The sequence below is a fragment of the Cyprinodon tularosa genome, unplaced genomic scaffold (assembly GCF_016077235.1).
Source record: "Cyprinodon tularosa strain WSP-4 unplaced genomic scaffold, ASM1607723v1 ctg30, whole genome shotgun sequence".
Lineage (NCBI taxonomy): Eukaryota > Metazoa > Chordata > Actinopteri > Cyprinodontiformes > Cyprinodontidae > Cyprinodon > Cyprinodon tularosa.
In genome coordinates, this window is record NW_024039008.1 from 6,360,797 (window position 1) to 6,383,941 (window position 23,145).

At 38.6% G+C, this 23,145-nt stretch overlaps 1 protein-coding gene across 5 annotated transcripts in view; it reads right to left on the minus strand.

Moving 5' to 3' along the window:
- Positions 1-7,218: 7,218 nt before the first annotated feature.
- Positions 7,219-23,145, minus strand: part of pde4ba (phosphodiesterase 4B, cAMP-specific a) — a 300,381-nt gene continuing 284,454 nt past the window's right edge. For 3 of the 5 annotated variants that reach the window (XM_038291610.1, XM_038291611.1, XM_038291612.1), the window contains 8 exons: positions 15,306-15,399; positions 12,351-12,634; positions 12,065-12,229; positions 11,714-11,813; positions 11,459-11,613; positions 10,752-10,874; positions 10,480-10,662; positions 7,219-10,395 (listed from right to left, as the gene is read on the minus strand). In XM_038291610.1, the coding sequence (XP_038147538.1) occupies positions 9,958-10,395; positions 10,480-10,662; positions 10,752-10,874; positions 11,459-11,613; positions 11,714-11,813; positions 12,065-12,229; positions 12,351-12,634; positions 15,306-15,399 (1,542 nt within the window). In that variant the 3' untranslated portion in view covers positions 7,219-9,957. Of the gene's footprint in view, positions 10,396-10,479; positions 10,663-10,751; positions 10,875-11,458; positions 11,614-11,713; positions 11,814-12,064; positions 12,230-12,350; positions 12,635-15,305; positions 15,400-16,194; positions 16,629-20,570; positions 20,838-23,145 lie in introns of those variants that run through there. The other 2 variants (XM_038291613.1, XM_038291614.1) reach the window with 2 other exon arrangements.

The following is a 23,145-nucleotide window of genomic DNA, read 5'->3' on the forward strand; positions in this document are numbered from 1 at the left end:
ACCGCTACTCATTTAACAGGAAGGCCTCCAGTCCTATTTGTAACACATCTACGCAAGTAGTTCTGATCAAATCAGAGGCAAGAGACCTCCTCGATAAAAAGTGTGGAAGAACTAATAAGAGATTGGACAGTGCTATGCAGGCGATTGCATATGAAGAGTCAAGGATGTGACCTAAGACAAATGTGGAAAGAGATCAGTGAATGTAGAGGAAAAACAAGGTGAAAGTTGACTGAGTTTACTCATAAATCTCTGTATGCAAGGTCAGAGTGAGCAACCTCATGTGTTTTTTTTCAGTCAGGTCTGCTCTTATTTCCCGTAGATGGAAAATGTTTTTTACTGGTGTCACTGAGTTCTTATATTAGCTTCACACACAGTGTCTAGTTCAACATGTTTTGTAAGAACTCTTCTTGATGTGGTCAGAATTACCCAAGCAAGAAGAAAAAATATCCGTATCTTTGGTCTATTGGAGGGAACCGAAAAAGACTCTATGGTGTCATATTTAACCCATCTTTTTAAGAAGGAACTAGGTTTACCAGAAGACATCTGGCTCCACAGCCAATAAGCACACAGAGCCTCGCCTCTTAAACCTAAGCCAGGAGAACGACCCAGGGCAGTAGTGGTAAACTTTCTGAAATTTGAAATGAAATGATTTTGAAGATAGCATTGGAGAAGAAGATTTGAGTGCCTGATGAACCTACTGTACCTACCTTCTGTAGTTCTTCATATTTATGTTTTTCTATTATCTTTATATTAGGTTTTCCCATTGCAGAGTAGTCATCTAAATTCCTCCAGTCTCTTTCCAATCCTCTACTATTCCGTATTGGTCATTCTTGTCAGGGTTTGGATGACCCAAATGCAGAGGCAGAGAGGCTGGGGAGATTTCTAGCAGTTTAATGGGGCAAAACAGTAAACAAAGACAGGAATGCAGAAATCCAACTAATAATCAAAAGCAAACCAGAACTATGGAGACATCTGGGGAAACCAAACACGAGGAGCCAGGGAGAGACGAGGTAGGTGGACAACAGCATGGGAGGACAGCAAAGACAAGGAACCAACAAAGAGTGAGAGCAGAGGGAGAGCATATATAGCAGAGAGAGACAAAGGGAGGGCTAACGAGTTAACAAGGAGCAGGTGTGAGAGGAGACAACAAGGAAGCCAGGGGGAAAGGAACACACACACAAGAGGGCAACAGAGGACAACAGAAAAACATGAGAACTAACATAAATCTGGAAATTACAACAAAACTGGAATTAAACCAATAAAACTAAAAAACAAGGAGCAAAGTAAAGAACAACAGAACCAAGACCATGACAATTCTGTGTTTCTTAGTTGTTACTTATTTTCCTTTTTGCGTCATAATAGGTCTTCCCAGCACCATTGTATTTCCATTTTTCTCACTGTTGCCCCTAAGTGCCCCTCTGCTTTGCCCTTAGCTCTCTTCTAGCTGCTTCTGTCCACACCTGCTCCCTATTAGCTGATTTTCATTATTCTGTCTCCCATATACTGTAGTACAGCAGCTACATCTGGTGCTCTGTTTATCTATGAAACCATCCTGGAAGGATGTATAACCTGTATTTACTGATGATAGAGTTTTTACTGTGACTATCTCTATGTGATATCTTTTATCCTTTTGACCTGAAAGCTAGCTCAGAACTAATCTGCTTAACTGTCTTTCCAAGGCAAAAACTCCTATGTTCTATAACATAGTCTGTATTGATCTGCTGCTGTATATTCTTGTTTTGTATCTCTGCCTCTGCCACATGATCGGATAAAGTGTGTATGTCATTAGATTTTTCCTGGAGGCGGTGGGTTTACACTGCCCTGCTTAGGACAGTGATGGCCACTCTTTCAGGACGGGGAGGGGCTGCTGCTCAGAGAGCAGAATTCATGAGGATTACCGGTACTCAGACTAGCGTGAATTAGGGTGGCCATTTCTATAGCACCAAAAAGGAGGACATTGTGCGGCATATCAATAAATTACTAAGGTGTACATAAGAATCGGGTAAAGTCACATTTATAGCACAATTCTTAGTAGTTTAAAGAGGATGCTTGTGTAGCTGAATAGAACAAAATATTAAAGAAATGTAAAAAAGAATTGGTTCCCAGCATTTGTATTTATTTAATACATTGTGGTGTTTAAAAAGTGACCATTTTTTAACACGATTAATTTGCGCAGAACTGCTGCAATTGATCATAAAGCAGTTGTTTGGAAAAGAAGCTCGAGAAAGAGCTAGAGAATAGGATAATGCAAACTGCAAAAAGTGGCTGGAAAAGAGGAATTCATGACATGGCTGCAGCCTGTTGAGAGTAAAGATGATTTCACCATGTTCTCTATCTATCCATATATATATATATATATATATATATATATATATATATATATATATATATATATATATATATATATATATATATATATATATATATATATATATATATATATATATATATATGTATAAACTTGAGTCATGGAACTGTGCTTACAGCTCCTTATTTCATGTAAACTAATAATTTGTGTACATGATACTTGTTGATGGCATTAAAATTATTTCTAATAGCATTAAAAGAGCATTAAATTAGAGTTCCTCATTCCTGTATAAAACCTGTGAACGCTTAATTTAATCTGACATATTAAAAAAATCCCCATCATCATCCAGCAGATGTTCAGTTTCTGCCCAAATATTTTCTTTCTGTTGTGGATTTTTGTAACAGGGATAACTAGGATCATACATAGTTTGTATGAACTCTGTTTGTTCTCTGCTTCCAAACTCATCGTCTCTTCATCCATTCCTGCAATAAGAATTTTCTTTTAAAGTTGTGAGATGCGCTCTAGAATCTCACAACTTCTTCCTGGTCTGTTGAAGCACCAATAGTCTGCATCAACTTATTTAATTAATTGCTCTTAGTTTTTGGGAATATATACGAACTATGCTCTAATTTCTAGATACCGATCTGTTTTTACTATAATTTAATTTGACAAACCGGGTCTTCTCTACATTCTTTTTTCTGTTTGGTGTGATTGCAATAGCAGGTCTTGATCTGGACGGACCGGAGGGGAGCAAAAAATAGCTCAGCTCCGTATTTTGACGGTGAAGGACGGAGAAGATATACGTGGGCGGTGACGAGCGGAGGATGTGGAACAGCTCTCATTGATTTACATGACAGACAAGTACTCTGCACGACGTACGTGAGCGGGGCGGAGCGCTGACGGAGTATGTGGAATCTGGGGGTAAAGGAGGACAAATACACGTCGGCTGGGTGCAGCGCCGGACGCCGGACAGTGCAATGAAAATCCGGACTCTCCGCCCTAAAGCCGGACATCTGGCCACCCTAGCGTGAATCCAGGAACATACCAGACTGTGCATGAGTTTAATTAAGGAATTAGATTATATCGTTGGTGATTTTGCGTTACATACTGTAGGCCCATTTTTAAACAGTATGTGGTTTGAAATGTGTTTTAAGTTGATTTCTGGGAAGCACTAGGGACAAAATAATGTTTATGTTTAAAGTTATTTGATATATAAAGTACTAGCTGTATGCCGGGTTTGGTACCAAAAAACAGAACAATAGCATTGGATCTATAATCCACTCTTCAGGGTTAAAAAAATTATGTTAGATAATGTGCTTAAAAGATATGTAACATGCTTTGGATGACTCAATCATGTATCATCTCTCTACTAGGGGTCATTTGAGTTTTCATTTTATGCTTTCATCCCTGTATTTCAAAAAGTACGAGGGGAAAAATAAACCCTTATTGCATATAATAATGGCGCATGTGCTTTACATTGTCTTTGGTTGCTCATTTATCATGTTTACATTGGGAAGAGACCTTGCAGACATCTGCTGTATGTTACTGTGTTTGCAAAAACATTTCTGCTCATACAGACATGCGCAGCTTTGTGTGAGCGTGTGTGTCTGTCAGCCTTATGTCACATTAGGACAGCCAAGTCAGATTGTGCGTGGGCTGTGGTGTGGAGTGTGTGTCACACAGTGTTCCCATCTAGGCACATTAGAGCCAAACCTCTGATTATGCAGCAAATAGAGCCACATCAAAGAAAATGAATGGTCACATGGTGAATTTAAAAACACCATGAAAACAACACAAAATCTGCATTATTTTCCAGTTCTAAACTGAAATAGGAGACTATAATTTTCTTGCTTAGACCTGGTTTGGTTTAAGCAGATTTATTATTTCACTTAAACATTAATTTATTAAGCTCACTCTTAGATCAATTTATATACATTACATAATGTAACTGATCAAACATATTCACAATTTTTAATATCATAATCCTAAACTTTAATTCCTTTGAGTAGATATTTAATGCACTATACCAATGCATTATTGTAAATTGGAAGACAAAAAAAAAAAAAAAAAAAAAAAATGGTGTACATATGTATTCAGACCTTCTAAAATGTAGTTTAATTACCTTTAGCACAACAAAATATAAATTTCCTGTGCTGTTTCCCCAGCATTTTTTTGTTTTTATCTTTATCTCTCTTCCTATTAATGTTAACTATCCCCACAGCATGATGATGCAACCACCAGGTCTAACAAAAACAATATGCTTATTAAACTGAAGTGTTATTTTTCTTTAGCAAAGAAATTTTTATCATGATAAGTAAAACTTTTTTTCCCCCATATTTACTCTTCTGACAAACTTTCCTAATGACTTTTTTTCCAAAAATGTCTCTCTTTGCATAACTAGCAGTTTTGTGGAATAGACACTGATTTTTATCCTATCAACCAAAGTTGTGGATCTTTGCATCTCTTCTTCTTGTGTATGCTGGTTAAGATTCTAAGTCATCCAGGTCATAGTCATTCCAAAAAAAAATTAAAAACAATCCACTGGACTTTGTTTCCAAGTTAGAAGACCTTTTGTTTGCCATCCAGGAAACTTTTTCAATTCAAAATGTCAGGAATAGCGTTGAGTTTGAGGTTTTATACAGAAGCCGCAACAAAGCCATGTTTTTTTTTTAACATGCAAATTGAAATGGATTTCTAATACTCACGCATTATTCTAAGGGTGTCTTACCCAAAATGGAGTACAATATGCTGGTAAAAACCGTTTCAATTAGCATGTTTTCACAACAAAAACAAGGTTTTTCTGACATTTTGCAATGAAAAAGCTTCCTGCATGGCAAGTAAAACGTATTCTTCTTGTGTGCTATTAATGCTTATGTAATAGTAAACCTGAAGTTCTGTCTCTTTCCATTTTTCAATAATGGAAATCTTCAAACAATAAGTTGTTTTTTTTATTTTGTTATTTTCATTTTACAACATTATGCTTTAGTACGGAGCCCCTCTGATGACATGGTCAAAAAAAATTTTTAATTGTGTCCACGAAGTAGTATTTCATGGCCACGCAATAAATATAACGTGCGCACGCAATACTACTTCGTGGCCACGCAATAAGTTTAACGTGCGCACGAAATATTTATTAATAATATTAATATCATTCCTGGACAACTGGGTAAGCAAATCGAGCGCGCCTTCTCTAAGGTCTAAGGCGCGCTCAATTTGCTTACCCAGTCGGTCTCCGCCAGTCACGTGACATTTGTTGCTAAGACGCTATTTTAGGTGGAAAAGGCGTAGTGTAAACAACCGCAGCATAGCTAAACGAAGGACTAAAGGCCCGTTTACATAGCAGCCTGTCCAAGATAAGTCATTACAGTTAACATAAGCCTGAAAACAGGGGCGGATTTATTGATATTATTAATAAGTATTTCGTGCGCACGTTAAACCTATTGCGTGGCCACGAAATACTACTTCGTGGCCACAATTAAACATTTTTTTTGACCATGTCATCAGAGGGGCTCCGTACTATAGTCCTACAACCAACAATTTAACCTAGAGTCTCTGCTGTGTTCCTTGGTCTTTACAAAGCTGTTTGTTCACTAATGTTTCCAAGCAGTCATTAATTATGTGAACAAAGGAAGGCAAAATAAATTAATTTAAGTGCTTTGAAATAAACTGTTATTTATGAATGCAGATCACACTTGTTTAAAAAATCACATTTTATTTGTAAAATGTCTCTAAATAATGTTGATCATTTCCACTTCACTGGTTAACATCCGGCGAGTGGACATGGAGATTATGGACCACACATTTTTTGCATTCAAAATGTATTTTTTCCCTTACTGAACATCGTTTTTATTTTTTACACTATTTTCACTTTTTTTATTTTTATTTTTTTTATTTTATAAACTATTGTATTCTATTTTGCTTGGCAGTTGTGTTATTTCAGGCTCCAAGTGGTTACAGAGTTTTTATATGCAGCTCATACATGAACCTTTAAGGTGTCATATTTCAGAGGATCAGCCATGTTTTGTATTTTAAGAATAAATTAAAAGCTTGATGGAGATTTATATGCAGAAATCTCCTAAGGCCTAAAAGGGGCCCAATCTGGATCATTTTTAATGTTTTCTAAAAATAGTTTTTGTGAAAATGTTGTAGGAGTATTATAGGTCCTAAAATTTCATAAATTGATTATGCTACTTCCAACCATATGGTGTATAGTGGCCTGAATCAATTATTTAATCTGTCCAAAACCCAAAAATCAGAAGGAATTGTTTAGGAATGTAGTGTCCTACAATATGGCAATTGCCATACTGCTACACTTGTGAAAGTAAAATCTGTTGGGGTCTTTTTGGCATCAAGACAATTATTCTTATTGCCACGTTGCCACACAGGACACTGTAAAAAAAAAAAAAAAAAGGAATGTAGTCTGTTTCATTTAAGCAAAAAAACAAAAAAAAAGAGAAAAAAAAAACAAAAAAACAAAACGAAGACAAACAGATATTGGATCCCATAATAGACTTCAAACAAATCTGATCAATAAATCTGATGTAAAGTTTGGAAAATATTTGGTGGCATTACTGAAACCAGTCAAAAAGAAAATCAGCTACGATTTAGATCTATTTAATTCATTAATCACCATCTTTAAGTTAACTAATCATTTTTTAAAACCATTTACCTTAAAGGGGTCAGATAAAATAAATGTCTGCATAAGAGCGATACTTTAACTCATCTTAAACAGATTAGGACAAATTCTAAGACTTCAAATTCATGTTAATACTTATCGCAGGATTCAGAAACTCATTTGCACATGTTAAGAGGTTCCATGATCTAAATGGTTAAAGATATTTTCAAGATACAAATGTGTTTAAAAGGTCAGATTATGGTGTACCGTTTGAGGTGAAACACACAACACAAAATATATTCATGCTTCGCTTTTAATCACCTGATAAAAAAGTATTTCAGATTTCATTTTAAACACAATATACAATATCATACCATACATTGTGTGAAACATTTATTAAGCCACCTCCAACAACTGGTGGATTTAAACAGATTGACAATAAAAAATAAAGCAACCCATCTTTCATGCAGATAGTGCTGAATCTGGCTAACCATTTGGACACAACTAGGACCTAAAAAAGCTTGAACATAGATAACATTAATACTGACAAATCCGTCTGTCAAAACTGCTAACGAGTTTGGTCAGAAGAGTTCACACATTAGCACAGTTATGCAAGATTGGGATTTGTTAACTCAGAACAACTAGCATTAGTGCTGGGCATATTATAGCATGCTACTGATGATGTCCCCTACTTTAGATGAAGTGCATTGGGGGTAAAAGGAGACATTCACTTTGTGTTTGTCTGTCAAATTCTGTCTGGCTTATGTGGACTGTCAATTCTGACAGAATTGAGCTATTTGTGTACTTTGAAACGTAGCAATACTTAGCTTCAATATCTCTTAGCTAAATTGAATGTAACCTATCAGCTTTATTAGCCTATACAGTTTAAATGTCCTCCATGTGGCCTTTTGGTTACCAAACTGCTGATGTCACATAAAAGCCTTGTAACCCAAGATGATTAACTGGAAAAAAGGATTACATTTGAAAAAAAGGTCCCTATTAAATTTATTGTCATATTTATTAATATTACAAACATTTTTGGTTTATGCTTGTGCATCAGTAAGTTGTAATTTTAATGTGAAAAAAAACAAAGCAGCATAAAAAAAAAACAAAAAAACTCGTAGTTACAAGGTTTTCATATGACTCAACATGCCTCTTTAGCTGCTGCTCTGCTGGGCACTCAAAATATTGTGCGAATATATACTTATATATAATTATATATATATATTTATGTAAAAACAATCTACATTTATATAAAAAAAGACTATTCCAGAGTCTTCTACACATTAGACACCACCACTTCCAGGTAATGCAAGTGCATATAAATTAAAATAGATTTTACACTAAACCAGTATTTGTTATTTACAAGCTAAAAGTAGAGAATAAATACACACTGTTATAAACAGCAAAAAGGACCAACTTGAGCTCATAGCGACAAAAGATGGAGACAAATTTAAGGTTATTTAAGGATGGTAAGGCCTGATCCAAACACACACAGACGATGGGACTCCAATATAAAACACACATACTGCACACATGATTGCCACTAAAGCATGCTTTGGGGAAATTTAACTAAGTACCTTTGAGCATTAGTAAACCTATATGAAAGTGAGCGGATTTATGCAGCTAGGGTATCCATTATGATCAGATGTAGGAGGGTCTGCAAACCATTTTAAAGCTTTTAGGAGCATTTCTAGTTCCTTTACAGGTTCTGTGCTTTACTGCGTCCTGCTGGATTCAGCTGATGTTGGTTAGCAGATTCTTATTTTTGGGGTTGTTGTGTCAGAGCCCAGAGGGATGTGTAAACCATGTGAATTCTCTCCATCAGTGTGTTTCAAAGGCTGCAGTAATTGCACCTTTAATCATCAGTTCTGGTCCTGATTGTGGGAAATGCAGCGGCGTGTTACATCAGACAGATCTGGGTTCTGAACCTCGTCCGGCTAACAGGATTATTAGGACTGGAGCATACCTGGGAGCTAAAAATAGACTCGCCACTGTTGTGCATTTCGTCTTTGGCAGACTTAATTTCCCGTTTTATACTTGATCCAAGCTGCAGGATGTCAAGAACCAATAGTGTCATGTTATTAAACACTTTACCGGATCAAATTATTTGCCTAAACTACATGGATGTTGAGAAAATAGCCCCAAATGTTATTTGGGTGAAAAAGCAGAAAAGCTCAATGGTTTGCAGGTCACCCCCCCCCCCAAAAAAAAGTGGAGGATAGAAAAATATGTGTTTAGGTGCAAATAGAGACATTCATGGACTGATCCAAAATGCATCATGAACTTGAACTAAACTCATGGGGATTCCATCTGTACTCTGATGGAAAACAAATTGTGTAATGATGGTATACATTTTCTCATTTCATGTAGACGAGTCCAAGACATTTGCTTGGATTTCACTATTGCCCAATACGTGGAAGACTTTGCTCTTTAACACACAAAAAAAGCTTCTTTTTTTACTTTTTTCATAAAGGAAATAAAAGTATTTCACAAATACTAGTGTGTTTAATAAATAAAAAACTATTATAAAGACAGTTGTAAAAAAGGCACACAAAAAGTCCTTAGACAAATGGTACAGAAATAAGTAAACACTTTCTCTTTCTATACAAATGTGTCTCCATCAGTAGATCTTACTCTATGCTACTTCAAGATCTTATATCTGTAAAAAAAAGACAAAAAAAACAAAACATTTTAAGGTACAAAACTTCTCTCAGTAGTGTCATTGTCCATGTAATGCAAGTCCAGAAAAGAAAAGGAGCCATTTTTCAAACTGGCTGAAATCCTTCAAGTTCCACTTTCGTCCATCGAGACTAAAATGTTCGCAGCAAGTAATTCCTGAGAACTCTGAAGCCACCTCTGTGAAACTGTCCATCTGTGTCTGGCTTCAAACACCCAAGTGCAATTTGCCCCTCAGCGGGCCAAAACTAAGCCCTCGCTTCTGCGGGCTTCTTAAAAAGCAACAGCTCCAAGAGGGTAACCACCTCTTTTCTAAAAACTTTCAAATCACCATCACAGCATGTTGCTGGAAGCCCTATGTGTCTGTAGGTGAGGCTTCGTGCGTCACGATCTCTATCGCCGTCATAGGCTCAATCGTGATGTCTTCTTCTTCTTCAGCCTGACTGTCCAAACAGTCCGTAGGAGGGGAACGGGAGTTCGGGAGACTATCCTCCAACTCTATTTCTTCATCTTCTCCTTCCTCATCCTCCCCGTCACCGTCTTTTTCCATCCCGTCTAAGTCTTCCTCCTCCAACGTCAAGTCAAATTGAAATTTCTCCCCTCCTCCTTGTCCTCCTCCGCTGTGTCCATGCGTACCCTGGTCATAAAAGGGTGGGGAGGGACTTTGGGGAATCATGCTCTGGTACCAGTTTCTGTTGTCTTCTAATGTGTCCAGAATGTCCTGAGCATCGGGGTGAACCAAGTCCGCCCAGGTCTCCCACAGGGGGTGAACGATGTAGTCAATAAAACCCACCTTGGAGAGAAAACAAAATGAGGGTTAGAGGATTTATGAGTTTTTTTGTTTTTGGTATGTAAGATGCCTTTTTTGCTAACATACCTGACTCTTTTCCACAGATGCTGTGTGCTTATCACACATGGGGCTGATCTCCATCCCCCGCTCCCTCTCTCTGTCCCCCTGGTGGAAAAACTCCTCCATAATGCGGTCAGTCCACTGACGATACAGCTCCAAAGACTTTGTGGGGTTGCTCAGATCGGCACAGTGCACCATGTTACGCAGCACCTGCAAACAGAAATGTCGACCTTGCTTATAAGCTCTCTATAATCTAGAGATCTGTGTTTTTCCTCTTTAACTGTGAATCTAACACGTACCTGTATCCTGTCTGTGTAATTGTCTAGCAGCAGCACTCCGGAGCTGGTCACCTTCTTGGTTTCAACCATAGTCTTCAGGTCGGCCAACAGACTCATGTGTTTGGACATGTCAGTAGCCAAAACCTGATAAAGACAAAATAAAGAAACCATTTTTAGTCTGGCATTAAGGGTCAACTGTCAAAGTTTGATTGGTTAAAAATAATTTCAGTGACATCCTCGAGGGGCGGAACTAGCTAGAATCATGGAACACAACGCGCTGTCCCTCCCCCACATGTTGCTGTCCGATAGTATTTAGCAATTTCCCCTTACAAATGATAAATCTGGCTAAATGGGAATATTTATAGCTAGCCTGGGCAGCCACAGTAATGAATGTCATGTAGACGGCTTATTAGTCGATAAAGGAGCAGGTGGAGGTAGAGTCAGCAGATTACTAATAATGTGACGCAGCTTACAGCAGCTTTTAGAGAATAATAAAGGGCATCAATAACACATCGCTCCATTGCAGCTAAAATTGTGACTATTGTTCTTACAAAAAAGCCAATTTACAGCAGCAAAATATGCATACATTATAAAAAAATTATCTATATTATATATTTTTGTTGCAATGGTAGCAAATTATACAACACCTTTTTGTTTAAGTGGCTGTGTTAATACCAGAATGCTGTAAATATCCTACCCGTACCAGCAGTGAAATGAAAATATCTTACCATGTCAATAACCATCTTGCGGTGGGACTGTCTCTCCTTCTTTTTGAGGTTCTGGAAGATGTCACAGTTGTCTTCCTGTAGCAGCTTGAAGCCCACAGCTAAATGATGGTTCTCCAGCACAGACTCGTCGTTGTACATCAGCGCCAGCTCAGAATCTGCATAACAAAGCACACAAAGTTGTGTAAATATCCAGAATCAGATAATAATAAATAAAAAAAACTGAATATTAAAATTTGCACATTGTTTCAAACTTACTGGTATTGATTAGAAATTGGTTTGATACTCCAGGATGATCAACATCATGGATTGCAGCAGCAAAGATGGCCGCTAGGATCTCAAGATCTGTGAAGACCGCCTGGTGAAGACACAGGAAAACTAAGTTTAACTTTTCCTTATAGCAGCTCAATCTGCTAGAGGTAAAAGCCCACATCTAACTATAGGTTTGTCAGACATTGCCACATCTTTGATTTATTCCCTATACAAAAACATGAACAGAAACATAACAGAAAGTCTAGGAAGCGAATCAGAAACCAAGACACACTGCTTTAAAGAACTGTGCAAGCTGCATTTAAAACTGAATTAAGGTCTACTTTAAGGAAGACTTACATCCAGGGCGGGTGTGGAGAGAAGGATGTGCGTTGACTGAGCTACGTCAGCAGCATGAAGACTGTTATGGTAAGCCACATCTGCATGGTAATGATCCTCCAGTGTCATCATGTATGCCACGAAAGTATCAGCCGGAATCTTGAAAGTCTTTAACAAATCACGCTCCTGGAGAAACAACCAATCAGGGACAAATTAAGTTAGATAAAGATGACCTAAACAGCCATTAGCTTCTCTTTTGATGTGTTTTTTCCTGTATATAAAGTAGATAAAGTAAGGCATCTCTTACCTGGAATATAGCATACATGATGCAGGTCAGAGGTCGGTGGTTGGAGTATTCGGACACGGTGAAAATGTTTAGACCCCATTTGTTCAGGTCCTCCAGCTCCTTCGACAGCTGCTCCTCTTTATCCGTCTTGACGCCGAAGCGCGATATGCTGCTGTTGGACAGCGACGATCCGTGGGAAACCTTCTTGACTCCGCTGATCTGTGTCATCAGCTGCTGTTTCTGCTGCTTCTTTTTTTCTCGCATCTTGGATGTCGGCGACGGGATCTCCACCTCATTCTGCTTGTCTGTGTGAGGAAACAAAGAATAATGTAGATTTGTGTTATTTTCAGACTTGATCTGTTGTGTGACATTGCAGCTGGTGTACATAGAGCTGCTCAGGAAAAATATAGATCCAGGTGTGCAGGAGACACCTGCAGCAACCTAGTTGGCTTGTTCATTCATCAGGTCTTTCTGTTCTTTCTTCATTCATGCCCCCTTTGGTCCACCTGCAGTTTGTCTCACTCCACCCAGCGTTCAGCGCAGCTAAAGTAGAATCTAAGCATGCTGCTGTAGCTGCCCTGCTTTCTTTTTCTTGATCAGTTTATTCAGCTGCATTTTGGGTAAAAATAACTCTTAAAAGCATCAAATGGTGGATTTTTATTCTTTTTAAGGAATCATAACCTGGTTTTTCCACTTATGCAATACTCCAGAAATTGTCTTTAAATTAATTTTAAATTATTTTAAGAAGAAAAAAATTAATACTCTATAATAATAGTGTCTTTTCTTGCAAAGGAGATTTGAAAATTGTGTGTATGAACGTTTATTTGGTTGTAGTCTTATCAACAACAGGAGTTAGCCCTGGTTCCTATGTTCCTATCTTATGTCATACTTACGTTGCACAGGTAGCAACTCTTACTGACTGCCTGCAAACCAGTCTCTGACTGGTGGAATAGAGATGGGCATGGTGATAGCAAGGCAGGCTAATGTTAGCAACCCAGATTGATGTCAATACAGGAGGAGGACCAAATCCCCATGTGTGAAGAGAGACTTTCTAATTTGAGTTTATATTTAAATAAAAAAAAAAGTAAGCCAGTTTCTCACTTTGGATTTTCTGGCAGGTTTTAATTGCAGCTTAACACCAACCCACATGTTTTAACACGAACAAGTCAGATGACTCCTTTAAATGCTTTCTAACACCAGATTCTAAACACTGGGAATAAACATGGCAGTCCGATTGATGGAAGCCCTGCTATGACTCGCCCTTATCTGTCAAACCTCGGCTCGGCTCATCGCTGGCCTTCCCCTGTGGAGGGTTATTCAATTACCAGCTGTAATTTAAATAAGCACTCTCTGCTTCATCAACTGCTGTCACTGTCTGTGTCTTTCCACTTTTTTCTTCACTGGTAATTTTGAATTAAATGCTCTCTGATGTGCTGTGTTGGAAAATGAGGAATAGAGAGTTACTCTGATTTATTGCAACTCCCAATCATCACTTATGCTGCCTCGCCATATGCATTACTTGTAAAGCAATTTATGGAATAAAGTATGTTCTCCAAACAATTATCTAAATCTTATCACTCATTCAAACTGGTGCATCAAAGTACATGTAGTTAATAGATGTGTTTAAAGAGTAAAAATGATGTTGGTTTATTAGTTTTGTTGAAATGACCTATTTATTTAAAATTTATTCTATCAAAAATAAATCATCCTCTATCTTCCCTTTGGGTGAAGGAATTGTTTTTCTGGTTTCCTCATCAAGGCGTGTTCTGTTGGCGGCCAATCAAAGGGAATTAGTCCAGAGTGTGGAGCAGGATTAGGAGGAGCAGTTAAATAGTCTCCATTTTGGCACCAGCAGTTTTTCATTGAAGGCTGGAAATGAATTAATTAAATTCTAAGATGTTCATGATCCAAATTATATATCTCTATATATAGATATATTTTTTTTTAAAGCAAACCATATTGGGGAAAAAAAACTGAAAAAAATTTGCTTTGAATCTTTAAAGGACTTAGGCTAAGCAGATCATACTGGATAAAAATATAATTTTCCTGTTTCTGAATTGATGCTTTTCAAAAGATAACAAAAAATAAACATCAGTGAACTGCTGATAATGTTGATGGATGGAGGGATTAAAAGGTCCTACTGGTCAGCTGAGGACACATCAGGCCAGCTGTGCCGCTTAACATCTTAATGTAAGCCTAACCCTGCTGTTTTTTTCTCCCCTCAGTGTAGAAGACTTTCCTTTTGATCCACATGGTCACCATGTTGGTTCTAGGCAGTGAGAAGCGGTGGGAGAGGTACAGGGACAACAAGGTGTCCCCACTGACAAAGATGCTTCAGGAATCTGAATGAGTCACCCAATCTGCTGAGCTTATCTCTCTGCCAGCGAAGGGGGTTCCTCTGTAGATTTCTGTCTGCTCTCAGCTCCCTCCCTCACCTGTTTGTCTAGAATCCTCTATTTTCCTCACGTTACAGCAGATTTTAATGATGTTTTTGAACCTAATATCTCACTCTAGCTTTTGGATTTATGACATTAAACAAAAATAAGGATTAATATTGTCCTGCATTGTTTAATTAAATTCCACTTTCAAAAGCCCAAAACACTTTGTTTTGTATATATATATATATATATTTTTTTCCGACTATCTTGAGGGATATACAATGTTCATTTCATTTTGAAAGCCATTTTAATGGGTTCTCCAAACATTGGAGGGAAGCTTGATGGCGCAGTGTTTTTTACTGGTACGCCCCCACAGTGAAGCCAGTTAGAACAACTAGCGCATCTCAACATGTAGGAAACAAAATGAAGTCCGCACAAAATAAAAGCTTCAATCTTGCTTTATAGTGAACCACAGTTTATTCGTAGGTCTTTTATATTCAAACACACCAGAGTTAGTGTATTATGTATTTACTAAAAACTATTAGTGTGACTTTTGAATACACATGATTTTTTATTTTTTTTTATTTTATGTCTTTACCTAGGAAGGTGTTGGAGATGAATTCGGAAACCTGATTCCCGGACCGACTCATCTCGGATAGGTGCGTCAGCTCCCGATTCAACATTCTCTTAAACTGCAGGAGAGAAGGGGGAGAGGAGGAGGGAGGTAGAGAGAGAGGAATATGTCGTCATTTTTCCAAATGGGGGGAAACCTGGCAAAAAAAACTGCATTACAAGATATCTTAACAATCTAATAACCCCGAGTCTAATTTAATCAGGTCAAGAATGTCTTTCAGTTACAACCAGCAATCAGTGGAGGAAACGGTGCATTTCCCTCCATTTCCCCAGGAATTAATCATGATGGAACCATTATTTAAGCGACCAGCGGGGGGCCCTGACAGCTTTTAATACTGCTTTAAATTCTCCATGGGGAACCAATTTCAAGTTTTATTAAACACATTCACATTTTCTGGAGCCTCTCTGGCCAGTGGACTGCGTCAGTGTGCAGGAATTTTAATACATGCAAGAGGAAAATGTGCGCATTTCTTCCTGATATTCTCTCCTAGATGCTGAGAACCATTCCAGACGGGGACAATGTTTGCGTGAATAAATGTAGCTGATGCTAAATGGACACCCAGGCACTGCAGCAGCAGATGTTTGTGACAGGCTGATGCATGCGTGTGCATACAACTACAGACACAGATCTGCAGAGGGCTCAAGATGGAGCCTGAGCCTCAAAACACCCCATCTCCCCTAAAGACGAGGATATTTTCAGCTCTAACATCAAACACTTCAAATTAAATTCCATAAATGCTCCTGATGAGATCAATCTTTAGAAGAAAGATTAAATATGACAACCAGGCAGCAAAAAGAGCTACAATAAACTGAGAGCGGTATCCCAGCGAGATACGTAGTTAAACGCCACACACCTTGATGTAACCCCAAGACACCGACAGCAGGTAGTTGGCTTCAGGCATTTTGGACCGCGTTGTTTCGTTCCTACACAAAGCCAGAACTGTAATCCAATGGGGGGGAAAAAAAGTACTGAAGACTAATTGGATTTTTTCGTCACCAAAAAAACCTTAAAATTCCCCTCTCTGCTCCTTTTGTTCTTCCTCTTTATGATGGCTTATTCTCCCGCTGAGCAGAACAGGGCCAGCTCCGAGCCTCCATGTTTGCAGATGGATGAAACTTCTTTATCTTCAGTCAGATATCTCGAAAATCAGCAAGAAAATCCAGCCGTATTGACAGCAGCGGGAGCTGGAGCCGTGAGTTGCGGACTCTCGGCGCACCGATGAATAATGGAGAGGAAGGGAGGAAGGGAGGTGGGAAAAAACAGAGAGATGGAGACGAGAGGAGGAGGGAGAGAGGCTCTGATGTTCATCTGACTGGAGGGGGGGTTCCTCCGCTGGATTTGTCTCGCCTCACTGCTCTCGCTGTACCTTCCTCTCCCCCTCCTTACCCTGCTTCTCTATCTTTCTCTCCATGTTTTACCCCTATTCCATTTTTTTTCCTCCTCCCGCTCTATCCTGCCAGCCATAGCAACACTCTTTTCAGAGCAGATGATTTGACAGAAATAGGGGGAAGAGGGGGAGCCCTAATTACAGCTCAGATGAAGTTTTCAAAGAGGCTATCGTTTGGATACAAGTTCCAATTTTCTTCCCTAAAATAATTAACATCCTTTTGGTTTTCAGTCCCTTTAATCCTCCTCATTTAAGTCACTTATATCAAGTGACCTAGTGAAGGGGATCATAACAAAGAGGCAAAATAAACCATCCTCCTCTAGGATGAAATAAAGAGCCACTTTTCCAGGAATGTGAGCCTACATGAACTGTATCTTAATCGCCATTATCTCCCCTCTTCTTGAGTACTCTGCTGTCCCTTGACAACCAAGGGAAGCAGCCATTGTACGGACCTCATAAGCCTGTTCATTATCTGCATCCCATAATAATATTGGATGCCAACAGGGAGTCTGGGGGGGGCTATTTTTAACAAGCAGAGTGGGAAAGCTGGTTGGAGAAGGTGAGAAAAAAAAGGAACGAGAAAAAGAGGAGATGGCAGATAATTGCATTAGTTTAGGGGACAGCAGCCCACGGCTTCGTGTTTGGCTGTGAGAGGAGTGTGTGCGCCAATTATCACAGCAACCCGCCAGCATAGATACAGCTTTAAGGAGCAAGTTCAGTTTTTTTTTTGTGGTTTATTTAAAGGAGAAGAGAGGAGAGATGCAGAAGAGGCTTTCCCTTTTTCTTCTGACCTGTGGAGAAGCTGCTGAGCTGTCACGAGGACACACCACACGCATTGCATCCACTGATGCATCCGGTATTGCCCAGATCCCTTCCTCTGCCTCGATCCATTCCTGACTCTTTAGCACTTTTGTGTCAATTTCTTTCCGAGCGATCAATCTCCCTGCCCGCCTTGCTGACAGAATCAATGGACTGTCCACGGTGCAGGTGCTGCAATGAGCAAGGCTGGGGCCACCCGGCCAGAATCCGCTGTGAGATCAGTACCAGCGCTCAATTTCAAGGTGTGAATTTGCTCTTTGTCTATTTTTGTCAGAGGTATTGTGGGTGGGTCGGTGAAAAGGAAATATGGCTACTGTCACTTCAGAACAATTCCATTTAAAACTTTAAACAGGGGTTCCACATGAGCCTTTAGGTCCAATACTGTTTGCTCAAATGGAGCGAATAGGAGTGGGAGATCAAAGCTTTCCAGAGAGGATTCCAGATTATCCTCCCACTGAGGGAAAGAACCAGAAGTGAGGAGGTTGGTGCAACGAAAAGAAGAGGAAGAAGAAAAAAAAAAAAAAAATGGAGGCAGCCCTTTATATAATAGCTTTCTGCATAATGTATCAGTAAACCAGAAATAACAGCAGGGGGTGTCTCTCTGCAATGTGTCAGAGAACCGTGCTTTGCTGGAGGCTGCAAAAAACCCTTAGTATGCACTGATGCACAAAACCATCCTCAGTCACTGCTGATATAGAGCTTAACACAGATAATGCTAACAATTAACATCCAGGTTTTAAAGATGACGCCTTACAGAATAAAATGAGAAAGTTAAGTGGAAGCAAAAAGTGTGGTGCAATAAATACAGACTACCTTGAGGGTATTATAAAGGGAAGTCGATTTAAGCATCTTGGACGGATTCCATCACACAGATGGTATGAGCTTATATTAGGAAACTGCTAAGCAACCATGTTAAACGAACCTGAACCTGTATAATCACAATTATTTACTAAACTTATTACAAGCATGTTTCTTTAAGGAGGGAAAGTGTTTATTTCCAGTTTAAACTAAAGGAAGATGGATCTCTGAGCTCTTTGTGCTGCTTTCCTAGTTCCTGATGCATCCTGTTATGATTCCTTTGATTCCTCATGTCCTTTAATCCCACTTCCCCTGTTTTTTTCTCCCTGCCTAGAGTGGATGGGTTGAATCAGCAGAGAGCTGCTGTGACAGAGAGAGAGAGAGAAGGTGAATGGAGCCTGTGGCATTTTAGTTTGACTGGGGCGGGAGGGGGCACATAACGCTGAGCTCCTACATTTAGATGTGATTTCATCAGACAGCTCGCTGTGCGGGGTAGCCAGGCGGACAGGTAGGCCCGCACGGAATCCCCCGGCACCAGGCCCAGAGAATCCTCTCACTGCTTCCACTATAATAAGATATTAGGCATGGGAAGCTATGAGATGTGATGGTGAACCTCTGGGCATGCTGCCATTTTCTCTGTCATCTAAGGACTAATAACTGCATGAATGATATCAAAGGATATTTTAGCTCATTTAAAACAAAGCCGTAAGCAAAACCATATTTTTTTTTGTTTGTTAGTTAACTTTTCTATTCTCTTATTTGTATCTAAATTGTGCTCAGCACTCATTTCTGAAATCATGCACTTAATTCTGACATTTCTATTTCAAATAATACTAAAATACAAACAAATCAGGGCTAAGTTCTGTATTAAAGACTCCCTTCTAATAAAAAACAAAATTTTCCTGAGGCTGAAGTTGTGTCCAGAGCCACTAGTGGGTGCCCACACTGCACTCCGGCTGCAGAGGAACCTTACAGACAACTTTTACAATAAACCTTACATCAGATCAGAAAAGGAAAACAGTTTAGCGTAACTTTACTTGACCTAAATCAAATGTTTCCCTTACATTTCATTTACATTCCCAATTGTTTCCATTTTGAACACTGACACTTGCTTGTTTACAAGTTTTATTTCCCCTCTTCTTAGATAAATGACGCACGCTGGTAATACTGGCACCACAGCCACGACTCAAAGTGACATAATTCTGTAAAGATCAGGGGAAGAGTCTTACGTACGCATTGCGTGTAAAATCAGTAAAGGTGCAAACATCTCAAAGAAATACTACCTCTCACTTCCTCTGACTCACACCCTCATGTTATTGTGCCTTAAAGACTGCGTGTATTCATACATTCATTTCCTACCCCACATTATGTAGGAGCTTTAAAAAAAAAATCCCTTTATAAGAAAAGAAGACAAAAACAATGCAGTTACAGCTTTCAGTATCCAACTGGATACAAATTCTACTCAAGCTGAGATATCTCACATAGAAAACATCAAACTGATGACTTTTCCTAAAATTATTACAGAACAAAAACGAATCTTTGAGTAAGTAATGAGCACAGCAGAAAAATTCTCCAGCCGACTCTTTCCTCTAACCCGACATGACCTCAAGAGCAGTTTCAGCTCCCACTGCCTCACTGTTAGGGTCACCTAATCTGTGGATATTAAATATCAGAATATGCATCACTTTTAATCTACTTGAGTTTATCCAATACTTTTGTGCATTTTTTTCTGTTTGCTTCGAAAAAAAGAAACACCTCAAACAACAGAAACAAACACAATGCCTATTTTCTACTTCCTATGTCATTTTTTTCAACAAATTCTTAGTTCAATATTGTCATATTTAGGCTATTTGTGCCCCAACAAAAAGATGAAATCCACCTCAGCTGTGTTTTCTTTCAATAGTTGGCTTGTAATTTTTTTTTTTAAAAGCACTTTAAAGCACAGAGGAATTCCTGAATGCTGAGCATTGAAAAACAATATCTTTAAGTTTGAGAACAATGTTTAAATTTGATGGATAATATTTTGCAGGGTAACTGTAAAACGGTTGAAACCAAAAGTTTGCTTCAAGTTGTTTAAATACAAAAACTTTAGCATTCATGTTCCACTACTTTGAAATAAATTTCAAAGTAGTGGAACGACCAAAAGCATTAAGTAAAAGCAAGATTCTCACGAAAAAAAATCCCTGCAAAGTATCTCCAACAGCAGGATACTGAGGAAAACTCACCTTCTTCCAAAAACTTAGCTTTCCTAACTTCTTGTCTTTTCTCTCAAAGCAGCAGGCTCCCATAATTGCTGAGCGCAAAGTGCAGATGTGAGCAGGGCGTCCGTTTGTTAATGAGTCTGTCTCGCTCTGACTACAGCATGAGTAAAAGGACCGAGCCCCGGCTCTTTGACTCTAGGAAACGCCAAAACTCTGGTGACTCACTTTGGGCTGTGAAGTCTGACTAGGCTTTACCTCACACCCCGCGCATGTGGAGCAATGACTGAATGTGTTTGAGTGTGTGTGCTGCACAGAGCTCTACCTCACTCACTCCCCTTCTGGGGCCAGGCCCGCCTCTAGTCTCTTTTTCTGACTGCTCACTCCCCAGCAGCTGGCAGTCACAGCACTAATGTTTATGCTGTCAATATCTCACTGATCAATCTGATGAACAGACGGCTTGGATTTCCTAGAAAAAGAAATAGTGAGGCCTGTGTTTTCCTTTCCTGAATATTAAGCTTACTGAATAACATTTAAGCAGCGTTTAGTTTGATGACAGTAGGCTGAAACCAGCAGCTTTGCTCCTGGTTCCTCTTCTGATCGTAATGCATTCAACACAACTATTCAGCTGAAAGTCAACCACAGTACAGTATATATGAAACCAGTTGGATCCTGGAATGCAATCACTGCTTGTGCAAACAGACTGAGAGCATTTAAGAGTATAATGCTGCTTTTGGTTGGACCCCTTCTGCTCTTCAGACCTGCCTAGTTCTTCTTTGCACAAATTTTACAAGGACTTAGAAATATTCATCGGAATCTTGGAGCCGTTTTAAAAATATCTCCCATTTGTTGCAGATTTGTCTGCAACAAATTTCCTGTCCGACAAAATCCCAAAATTGCTCAACTAGACTGATTTCTGTAAATTGTGGAGAAACTTGCAGAACAGAGAATCCATTGTTATGTTGAAGCAAACAGTTTTAGATGACTTCAACTTTGGAAAAAGGTAAGGTTGTAACGATACCGAATAAAAAGAGAACAGAAATATAAAAAAAAATACTGCCTTTATTTTAATAAAAAAAGAAAAACTTACAATAATAATAAATAAAAAGTAAATAAAAAAAAAATTAGACTGCCCCGTCTCTTCGAGCAGAGATTTATTTTAATCAGAGATGGGAAGTAACGAAGTACAAATACTTTGTTACTGTACTCAAGTAGATTTTTCTGATATTTTTACTTTACTACTTATTTTTATGGCGACTTTTTACTTCTACTCCTTACATTTTTACACAAATATCTGTACTTTCTACTCCTTACATTTTAAAAATTGGCTCGTTACTTTAGTTTTGAATCATTTCAATGGAGTTACCGTTATTATTTTTCACGTCATCAATACCAAATTCAATCTAATTGGATGGGAATCTACGTTGCATTTGACGCACCACTACAAGATGAATCGACAGATTCGGCGGTATTCATTCGCGGCAAATCATTGCAGCTTGGTGGCGGTGGCGTTAGCATAGTAGCATGGACGACGAGATGATTGAAAATGAACACAACGGAGATCTAGTCCTATTGGCAGACATCCATTTAAAATGTAGGCAACGGCATGAAAAAAGTGGTTTCTACTTTTACTTTTATACTTTAAGTAAATTTACAAGCCTGTACTTTGTTACTTTTACTTGAGTAAAGAAGTTTATTCAGTACTTCCACTTTTACCAGAGTATTTTTTAACACAAGTATCTGTACTTTTACTCAAGTACGGAAAGTGAGTACTTTTGCCATCTCTGATTTTAATGCAACAGGTTCAGTAAAAAAAAAAAAAAAAAAAATCTATGAACGTACTGCAAGATCTGTTGCAGTTTTGCACACTCGACTCAGAGAAGAACAGATCTCCTCCTCCTGTCAGCAACCTGCAGGCAGCTGCCAGCAAACTGACCAAATGATGCTTTTACACGTCATCAGTGAGGTTTTCAAAATCTCTGACAACAGAGAGGTCAACAAAAATCAACAGAAAAATTCCATTAAATTCAATATTTCTGTAGAGAAAATTCACAACACATGCTGAAGCAGAGCTGTGCAATGAGAGGGACTATTTACTGTCGCTCATCCAGGTAGAGCAAATCCTGTAGAGTCAATGAATCTCTGCAATCAGCTGCTTTACCCTAAGAAGAAAGTTGTTTTTTCCTTGCTGACTGTATGATCTGATTAAATTGTCTCTGATGATAAGTTTTGTGAATTGGTGCTACGTAATTAAACTGAAATAAACAGAACAACACTGACCCTAACCTACAGCGCTACACCCTGACAGATCTAAACCCTAAGCAACCATCTGCTCTACAGTTTTAACATGTTAACTGTTCAGGGATTATTCAAATTCAATTTGATAAAAAGTTTTTAACTATTTCAATACCGGTACTCTGTTTGAAATTCTGTACGTTTTCACCAGATCTAAATGCCTAAAGGCGTCAAGATGATGAATAGGTGTACCTAATAAAGAAGCCATATGTAAATAAATGGCTGGCTCTTGTTTTGCTTTTCATTTATTAACCTTGATGTTTCTATATTGCAAAAAAAAGCAAACACTCAAATAACAACTGTGAAA